Source organism: Camelus dromedarius, chromosome 4 (assembly GCF_036321535.1).
Source record: "Camelus dromedarius isolate mCamDro1 chromosome 4, mCamDro1.pat, whole genome shotgun sequence".
Taxonomy (NCBI): Eukaryota; Metazoa; Chordata; class Mammalia; order Artiodactyla; family Camelidae; genus Camelus; species Camelus dromedarius.
In genome coordinates this window covers 14,368,953-14,379,622 of record NC_087439.1, presented here as the reverse complement: position 1 = coordinate 14,379,622, position 10,670 = coordinate 14,368,953, and the positions used below count along the sequence as shown (strand labels likewise).

Here is a 10,670-nt window from a genome sequence, read left to right as displayed (position 1 = left end):
TCACTGTAAGAATTGTCTCTTTCAACCCATAAAAGATTTCCCTGAATGGAAAATGTGCTTTGTGCTAGTCTGGGAATTATACAAGGAAAGAAGGTAACCATTATGAAGTCTTAGTAATAATGTACTTTCCAAAGACAAAGACAAAGAGGTTATTCTGAATCATTAGAAAATTTAGTCTTGGTTAGGAGATGAAAAATACCAGGTTTGGAGAAATTTGTCTATCACAGACACATTACCCCAGAAGAACAAATATTATGCCAATGTTTCTAAGTACTCTTCTGCATCTGACAATCTTTCTGTCATTTGTGGACAACTTCAGATTCAGGAAACTTGATTTTGTTTCTAAAGACTTAGGGAAAAAAAACCCAAAACCTGTTAGCAAAAAGGAAGAATTTTTTTAAACCATGCTAACAACCAATTCATTAAATGATTACTTTTAAAAAATAAAATACAGATCCCTTGTAAAGCATCTAGTAGGTAAAAATAATCATGATAACCAGTAAATTCCCCACATTCTAGATGTTCTGATGGTGTGAGTCAGCTATATACTGGAGAGAAAGTATTACATGGGAAAAATCATGTTCATTGTTTTCCTTTCTTAATATACTTACTTACGTCAGAGAAGGGCTGTCGGGTTAAAGGCAGATGCGAGGTATGTTAATGTAACAACCGAGAGGATTGACTGCACAGCCCTGGGTCTCAGTGTGAATGAGTGGTTCGTCAATATCTTCTGGTCTCTGGTGAGCAACAAGAATGGCTCTCAGGATACTGCAACTCTGTCTGCCTCCACCAGAGATCATAATTGGGCTATGAATTTTTACAACAGAAAAGTCTTCCTGTCATAGACAGAGACTGACAAAAAGTTTAGTTAAATTAATGCCCAAAGAATCTCAGAACAGTATGAATAATGTATGTGGACATCACTGAGATAAGAAGCCCCTCTATTTCTTTTTCTTTTTTATTAATACATTTTGTGATAGTTTACGGGTTAGAGCTTCTAAAATATAGCTTGTTTCTGAGGATTGCTCAGCATACTGGTTTTCTGCCCAATGACATGATAAGCACTTTGGGGAATTCAAGAAGCCAATTGAGGTGAGGAGAGGTGATTTATAAGTCGAACGGTAATGATAGCAGAGGATGGAAACTAAAATATTTCTTGATCTGCGAAAAGCTAATTGGGCACGCTTCAGGCCAGGTCTCGGAAGGCACAGCTCATGAACTCTGTCTTCCTGATGCTGTGTTTATTACGGACACTCAATAGAGGACTGGCTCATGCTAGAGAAATCGCTATCAAAGTGGCCTTTACGCGACACTGCAGATTTACTTCAGGAAGGAGAGAGAAGAAAAAAGGAGGGAGGGATTACAGGCAACCAGCTGCTTCCAGAGTCCTATTTGCCTTAAGTAATTGATCTGAAATTAAAGAGTTTATCTCTAAAGGCTACCTGGGTTCATAGAGTCTCAGGGGACTTTGTCTTTCTCGAACATATCAGAGTTTAGCTAGGGTTTACTTGCTACTGCTTGTTGTTGGAGTAAGGGTGGGATGCTATGGTCCTGGGTCTACTCTTTGATATGGAAGAATGAAAGCAGCACACAAGACCTAAATATTCTGGCACAACCCATGATGGCCACTGATGCTTAAACATTGTAATGACCATCTTGAAAGAATTTAATTCTTACCTAAATCTTATAACCCATCCTCAGTTATTCATAGTTACAATTCTAGATAAAATAAAATATACTGCACTAACATCACATTTTTAAAGAATCAAACATCAAGGAAAGTGCACGTGTTCACAATGTCGTATGTGAGAAAGTTTTTGGATGACGTGGGAAATTTAAGTCAGTATATTAAAGAAGCAACGTAGTGGGTTATATCTACATGGGAACCTGAAACTAGGACCTGAGGCAGTGAAGATTTTCAGAAGGGAGTTGTGGAGTCTGAATCCTAGAAATCTTCCTGAATTCTATGGCCACGTGTTGCAAGGTTTGGACATTTACAATCTAGAAGAGAGGGGATTTTGCTGGGCAGTCTCTTCAGGTTTTTGCAGTTACACATGTCTGACTTCATTCCATAAAAACTGTAGGAAAACCTCCTTTATCATTACCTGAGTGTTATAAAATGTATGGTTGTCCATTAGTTCATCAAAAATAATTTATAAAAAAAAGGTACTAAAAATATTTTATAACTCTCTACAAATTCTCCTTTAATAGATCTTCTTTAATTTTCAGAAATAACACTCAGTAAAGGAATTAATTTTGACTTCCTGAATTTTAAAAATACTGTCAAGATAAGAATCATTACTATATATGTATGTGTAACAGAGAGCAGGGGGAAGTTTGGTGGATATTAAGGATCCTTTGTGAAGTAATTTAGTTACTTACTGATTTTTTAATTTACTTTTCTAAGTGCTTAATTGTCTCTCACTAAATTTTAAACAAATGTAAATAATTTGTCATTCAGATGATATTCTTTTGCTCTACAAAGTTCATACATGGTCATAAAAATTTAGAGAAAGAAGAGATCTTAATGGTCACCTAGTCTAGACTTTTGAATTTGATCAGGTAAAAGCAGAGGCAGTGTTGCCAGTAGATGCAACCGGAGTTCCAGGTTCTTGTCCCATCCCAGAAAGAATTCAGAGACAAGACTCAGGGGTTAAAACAAGGTAAAGTGAAGATTTATTAAAGGATGGATAGTACACTCTCAGGCGAGAGCGGGCAGGCTCAGGTGAGCGGCTGCCCTGTGTTTCTTTGGCGAGTTAGCTCCATAGGGTGTAAAAATGAATGGGCGGAATATTCATTAGGGAGCGAAGGGTTTGGGGTCATATTCCCTGATTAACTTCCCAACTCCACCTTCCCAAAAGGAGGAGGGATTTTTGTCCTTATTTAGTCTGGATCGGAAGTGTCATGGCGTCAGTGCATGATGGGTACTTCTGATCTACAAGGCTAATTTTATTGAAATGAGGGCATAATGAGCAAAAGATTCCATTTGGACACTAGAAATTCCTGCCTTTTCTCACCTTTCTTTGTTCTTCTCCAGGCTACTTGTCATCCCAAAGGGCATGATCCCTTATCAGCCCCAAGGTTCCTGCTTTTCTTTCTCTGCCCAAGGATCCCTACTGCTTACATGATGTGTGGTTTCCTGCATTTGGCCTGTGCCCCTCCTTTCTGCCCAATTCCTGCCATTTGGTCTGTGTCCCCCATTCTCTGCTCATATCTAGCTATCTGCCTGGTCTAACATTAGGACGTAAGTGACTGCACTCTGGCCCACACCCCCATGCCCTGATGGAGTTAGGGCAAGAGCGCCAATCTGATGACACCTAGTCGGTAGAGGTCCTCTTGTCTATGCTGCACCAAGGTTAAATCTGCTTGAGTAGTTTTAAATTATGTAGATGTTTGATTGTAAATTGGTGTTTTATTCATTTATTTTTTTTATGATAACCTATAATTAGAAACCTTACAAAACTCAGTTGCAGACTTTCTCTCTTAGAATATAGGGTATTTTTTTTTTCTTGAATGGTAGAATTTTTTCTTTAATAAGAAATGAAGTAGAAAATCCTACATTGTAATTCAAGTACATCACATTTCAAAAAATAGAACATTTAAGTTGGGCACATCAGTTTACATGTAATTAAATTTAAATGAATGCCCTTAACTTAGATCCCAGCCACTATAAAATCCTGTTCTTAGCTTAGACAAAATAAGAACCCACCAAAAAGATAAAGACTCAAGTTCAGTCAAAGAAGCTTTCCTTTTAAAAAATGACACATGTACACAGATATATATTATATATGAAACATACAACTTATATCTTGATTTGTGACCAAGGTGGATTTCATACTGAATACTGGAAATATATGCAAGTTGAACATCTTAATTCAGTCAAATAAGCAATCTTAAATAGAATGAGGATAAGTCCTCATCCTGGTCTATACTTTTCCTAAGTGGACAGAAATCTTTGCATGACAATAAATTCCTGCAAGTCAAGTCAATTGTTCAAAATAGAAATACATTCAAACCATAAATACATTGAAATAATGAACAGAAGAGAAAAGGGTAAAGACAAATACTTTTTGAATAATGTTGCTTCCCTTCTCCCAAAATATTACATGTGAGGAAAAATCTGGATTGTCAGATTTAATGGATAGATCGCTCAATAGCTATTTTACTATTGTTTCATTTTAAAAATTTGTTTTGTACCTTTACAGTTAACAAAGTAATTCCTATAAAAGTTACATGTCTATTGAAATGGGCTAATACACTATTATAGGTCACTCCTAGTATGCCCTTGACTACCTATTTTTGAAAAGCAAGCACTTTCTTCACTCAAATCCTACCTTAGTATACAAGAAATCATTTTATTTTTATTCTCAAATCTACTCAAACCTGGTGAACACTGATTTCTTAAAAAAAAACACACACGCATATCTTAAGGCACTGTTGTTACAATTAACGCTTAGGACAAGTGTGAAAATTCATGTTTTAGGAATTAGAGTCAGGAGCTCAATTCCTTCTATTCTACACCATTCCCTCAGCTAGGAAGTGCCTGGTTCTTGGACGAAATAACTCAGACAAGGATAGAGTTTGTCCTTAGCCCGTAAAACATGACTCAAGGCTACTTCACGCCCTTCCCCCACCCACATTCTGGGTCCTTTCTGCTGAAACCTCCGCACACCCCGTTCTGAGTCTAGTAACATCGGACATTTAACTCCTTACTTATCGCTGGTGAGCAATCTCCAACAGCACGTTGTCTGAGACTAGGGGACTGCTTGTTGCCTATCTGCTTTGGGCGGGTCCTTTCTAGCTCTCCTGGAAAGCTTCGTGCTACAGAAACTGATAGATCCTCTATTACACCCATAGGAATTCAGCCTTTAAAGAGCTACGTTGATTTGTATCCTTACTCCAGGCTCCCGGTACACACATTGTAACATAAACTCCTTCCCGGCAGGATATTTGGAGAATGTATTTGGCACATGATAGGTGCTCAATTAAAAAAAAAAAAACTTTGAAAGATTTGGGTTGAGTGAAAAGAAGGCTGAAAAGGAACTTAAAACTTAAAATTTGAAGTTTTTCTGCATGTCCAGAAACTTAGGGAAAAAAAGAGAAAAAAAAAGAAAAAGTACCAAAGTGTCATCCTTATTGTTTTTATTGAACCTTTCGGAAATCCACTGACATTAACCAGACAGCTAGCAGGGGAATCCAGCCTGGAGGCTAAAGGATCTTTGTCCATTGCCCCAAATCAGGAGTCACAAAGCCTTGGGTCATAATCTACGACAACCTCTTGGGTCCCGACAGGTGTTAGTGGCCCGAGTGGGGCCCTAGCCGCCCCCCATCCCTCCCAGTCATCTGCTACCCCCTGCCTTCTCAGGGCGCTGGAGCATGCCCAGTGGCAGTGCTGGAGCCACCGAGGGCTTTGCACCCGTGCACTCCGCTTCTCCGGGTTTTAGCAGGAGCCCGCGGCGCGGGGGTGGGGGGACCCGCGGAGCCCGGCAGCCTTGGCCGCGCGTGTTGGGAGCTCGCGCGCGCGGTGCAGGGTTCTCTCCCGCGTTGCGGTTGCTCTGGAGATGCTGGAGCGCTGCGCCGGGCTGCTCCACCTGGCGAGCTGAGATCTGCGCGGGGAGCCCCCGAGGGCGGGCGGAGGGTTTAGACTGCGGTAGGATGCGAGCTGGGCTCCTCAGGCGCTGCAAGACAACGCTCCAGCGCGGTCAGGTGCCGCTCATCCGCAGCTCACCGCTCCACTAACTTGTCAGTTGGTCGTGTCTGGTCTTCAAGGCTCTCTAAGCTTTGGGATGGTGGGGGACGGGGGGAGTGGGGAGTTAGAGGGTCTGCGATAGTCAAAGGAGGGATCCGGCAAGGGGGAGCCTGCCTGGTGCCGGTGGTTGCTCTTCTTCCCCTCCCTGTCGCTCCCCTCCCCCCACCCCATCGCTGCCGCTTTCCCTTCCGCCAATTCGGAAAGCGTCGGGCGCCTGTGACATGCGATCGCTGCCAAGTGACGGTCCCCGAGTCTGAAGTGCCCGCGAGGAAGTGAGCGCCAACGCGGGCCGCCGGCGATGACAGCCATGAAGCAGGAGCAGCAGCCCACCCCGGGGGCCAGGGCGAGCCAGGCGCAGCCAGCGGACCAGGTGAGAGTTGGCAGCTGCGGCCAGGCCCTCCCGGGGAGGGTGACTCCAGTCCGAGCTCCCCCTGCCCCTCCTCCTGGGCTCAGCTCCCACGCCTCCCTCTCCCGACCCTCCCCCGCCCCAGTTCCAACCTCTCCCCAGCTCATCCATGGACTCCGCAGGAAGTTAGAGCATCTGAGTGCACTCCGGGGCCGGGCGAGAGGATGCGCAAGGCGGAGAGCCGCGGGGAAGGGGGGAGAGAGGTAAAGGCTGGGACTGCCCAGGGTGCCCTAGCGGGCGGTACCCCGAAGGAGGGAGAGGTAGCAGGGGCCAAGGAATGGGGTCCTCTCGGCTCTTATTAAAGCACGTTGGAGGATTGCTGCGCTCTTGAAGGCATCTACTTGCTGGGTTCGAGCCTGGTCTTCACGTAGCTGAGACTAGCGCTGGCCAAAGCTACCGGAGTAGGCAGATGACCTTTAGGCCGGCAGAGTTTTTCCTTTCCTTTCCTTTTTCCTTTGAGGAGACCGGGACGGGGGCGCAAAATGGGTGAAGAGAATGTACCACGCATCTGTGGTCTGCGTGGAGCGGAGCTTGGAGCAAAAAGGCATTTTTACAGGGAACTGGGAAGATACTGGCTTTAGTGATTTGTTGGGTCCAGATGTGCTGTGTCTGCAAAGATGAGGTGACCTGTGCTGGCTGAGGGTTATTTCAGTCCCTTTTCCGTCTTTCCGCTTTGGCTGCCTTCTTTTTGTTTTGGTCTTGAGGGATCTGTAGCATAATCATACGGTGGATGTCCATTTCCGTCCCTGGACTGGGGTGACTCTGGAGTTTGGTGTCGCCTTTTCCCAAAGTTGTAGGGTCAGGAGCGCCGAGGTGCCCTGGCAAAGAGGAAGGAGGCTGTGATGAACCATCTGGAGATGCTGTCACGTTTACAAGTAGAGACTCTGAGCAAGAGGGCTACAGTTAGGTCAGCGAATAACTACAGAGCTGGAGGACCGAGGCGCTGGGGTACAGAGATGGTCCCTTTGCCGTGAGTGCACTGTGGAAGGCCTCCGGACACGTTTCTGGCAGAGGCACTCCTAGCTTATTGCTAGAAGTGGGCGAAGGGGTGCGAACAGCGAGGATCCATTAGCGGCTCTGCTCTTCGCATATTCTAAGCATTGAGGAGCTACTGAAGGGGAACTGATCAAATCACCTAGAGTGGCGATGAGACAGGAGGCAATGCCAGGGCTGCTGTTAATATTCTAGTCCTGGTCATCTCTCCTGGCTAGTGGCTTCTCTCTTCTCCCCTGCCCTCCCCTTCTCATTTCCCTCACATATGTTTCACACAGGTGGTGAGGATTACTCAATGCCTTAAAGCTCCCCCTCCGTTTACTGGGATGAATGTTGCAATTTTTATAAAGCAGTTCTTTTCTTAAACCATCCTTTTTGCTCCCTACCCTGAGAGAAGTATGAACATATTAAAATATTTATGTTTCATTATATTATACATCCCTTCACCCTTATATGTTTTTCCCCTGCTCCCTCAAACACACACCACAAGGTAGCCAGTGGTTAGCAGATTATAAAAATAATTTCAGAAGAAGAACATGGATTTAACATCCTCTTTCAGGCTGACAGCCCTTAAATTTCATTAACAAGCTGCAGAGCCTCTCTGCTGCTTTGGAATGATGCTACCAATAAGAATGATTAGTCAGGTGAGAGTCCCCACATGAAATCTTTGCTCACTAACCTGTGACACCAGCTGGTTATGTGAGGTGCTGCAAACAGTTCAGTGATGGGGGAGGTGGGGGTGGGGTGGAGGGGGAAGAAGCAGAGCAGCGCACACAGAAGCTGAAATGTATATGTAAATAGTGGACAAGCTGAATATGCACAGCAAAGCCTTTTGTCAGAACTAATCTGATACTTAAAATTCACATGAAGAGAGAGATTCAAACTTGAATCCGGTTTTCTTGTTAGCATGCATCTTTGTTTACAGCCGCTTGGAATAGTCAGGGAGTGGCCATTTGCAGAACTCTTGTTTTAATTGAGTTTTGTAAAGTGCCTTTCTGAGCATTGACATGATTTTAAAATGTCAATTGTATGCATTTTATGCTTGAGTTAAAAATGAAAGAGATTGCTTTCTCAAGGGGAAGGAAAGAAAGACTGAAATATACATAGCAGCATCCCACTGGGAATTTTCCAAGTACTCCCAGTACCTATATGCGGTCTATTCTTCATCTAAAGCTTAATTTGTGAAATGATGGCCAGATGATGTGGACAATTGCTGTGAATCCTTCAACCATTTCTTCTAAGATTACTAAGGTTTTATGAGCAGTATTAGTCATTGTGATCTAATTCTGCAGTTGTCACACAACTCTCATGTGGTCCTAGACAAAACACCTCCATATAGGCATGATTGATGTTCAAGTTTCTGAAAGAAACGATTCATGTATTTAAATAAAAATGTAGCTTTATGAAGTCCTACTTAATGGTTAAATGGGGGGTGTGTTCCAGCTGATCACTTACTAGATAATTGACTTTGAGTGATTTAAGTTTCTGAATGTTGCCAGAAAGGTCTTTTGCTTTCTGGGGTAGAGATTTTTATGAAACCTCAAAGATGCCTTGTCCTGAGGCCATCAAACACCTATTTCCTCTTATAGCACAGTGGAAGACCATAGCCTTTCCTTTGGGTGAAATGGTTATGAACCACATAATTTGGTTGTTGTTTTGGTCCTTTGGAGAGCCTGATGTCGCTGTGTCATCTTCTCTGCATGGGGTGCCATGAGCAGAGGCAGCCCTTTCTCAGGGAGCAGCTGTAACAAGAATAAAGGGATTGCACACTTTTATTAATGTTCTGAATCATTGGAGATATTTTTATCATCTTAGTAGTCTTGCCTTTAAAGCTTCATTGATTACATAAATGTTTACAAGTTATTTTTGTTGTTTTTATAGCACTCCAATTTTTCAAAATGTCCAAAAATAAATACTTTGCTATGGGTAGACACAGTCATTCCCACTTAACATAATCAATATCCCACTTTATATCAGGGGATACAAAATCTTGAGTGGCTAGCTGTAGCTTATTATTTTTGGAAGTCAGTTTTCTGAATGCTGACCATGTGCGAAGCACTGTCATCTGGGCTGATAAGGTAACATTTCCTGAATGCATTTTTCTATTTGATCGTCAAAGCAACATTTTGAGGTGGGTCCTGTAGTCATTCCTATTTTAGAGATGAGAATACAGGAGATTAAAGAAACCAAGAACTTGATCAAGCTTGTCTTTGTAAGTGGTGGAGATGAGACTTAGCCCTAGTCTGACATTAAATAAATAAATAAATAAAAAAGCTCCTCTAAGTCTAAAGCCTAACCGTCTAACTTTTACACAATCACAGTTCAACACACTCCTGTTAGCATAATGCAAAAGAATTGCAAATATTATGTATATATGTGTTTGTATACAAATTTACCTTGAATAATGGGTGAAGAATTTGCTTAAAGCTTAACTAAAAGTGTAAATAATAACTCTTGAAATTTGCAAGTTAATATCTCTTCTGTTGGTCAAAATAATATGAAAAAACCAACTAGATCCTAATAAGTACATATAAACTTTAAAAAAATGTATTTTTATCATTTGCCCTTGGTAATGATGAGAGTTTCAAGGTTTCTGAAGTAAGTACATTTTTACTAGCTAGACCTGCTTTAAAATTGGCCCACGTTTCCACCAGGTGGCACCCTTCTGCTGAGTCCAATGGGTAAAAATATTTCCTAAAACGTTTGAGTCTTCTAAGCTCCAAAAAAACCCAAACCAGAACCCAACAAACAAACAAAAAACAACAACAAAAAAAAAGCTACACAAACAAGAGAAAAAACCTGCAACTTTATTTTCTGAAGTATGACTAAAAAGTGTATTTGTATAAGCAACTGTTCGGCTGCAGAGAACACATTAATTATGCATTTAAAAAAACCACGAAACTCATTCTGGTAGAAAACCAGTCCCTTACAGTTGAGCACGTAGCAGTCTCTTGATGAAATGAGTTGTGGTCAAAATTGTGATTAAATACATATATATGCACAAAATGCCTTTTGTAAAATAGCTATTGTACTTCTGACCTTTAGGTAATATCAACCTGAAATGTTTCTATAAAGAAATTAGAAGTCAGCATTTTTCTTTCAGCTTTGATCTAGGAAACCTGATTAAAATGTTGAAATGTAAACTGAATGTACTTTTATTAAAAGGTTATTTGTTTTCCTAATACATAAACATGCCATAATTTAGTCTATAAACTATTGTTTTTAACACAGAACCTCAAAAATAGCATTTAGAAATCATATTGAAGAACTTTAATAGAGGATTTACTTCTAAGACTTCAACAAAAAATACATAGTATCTTACTGGCTGGAGGATTCTATTTGATTTGGTTGTAAAAGATTGGATAGAGGTGCTATGTAGAAGTCTTTATAACTTAGGAGAGATTATACATTTCCTACCATCCTTTAAATTCTTATTACATATATTTTATGTGTATCTTATTGCATACATATATATATGCATAACATTTTATCTACTGAGTTTAGAACATACCTCAAAACATT

At 41.6% G+C, this 10,670-nt stretch overlaps 1 protein-coding gene across 1 annotated transcript in view; it reads left to right on the top strand.

The window, feature by feature from the left end:
• Positions 1 to 5,473: 5,473 nt before the first annotated feature.
• The window catches only part of DPP10 (dipeptidyl peptidase like 10), a 559,220-nt gene continuing 554,023 nt past the window's right edge, over positions 5,474 to 10,670 (top strand). The window contains exon 1 of the mRNA XM_031451288.2: positions 5,474 to 6,119. Within this exon, the coding sequence (XP_031307148.1) occupies positions 6,048 to 6,119 (72 nt within the window). The 5' untranslated portion in view covers positions 5,474 to 6,047. The remainder of the gene's footprint in view (positions 6,120 to 10,670) is intronic.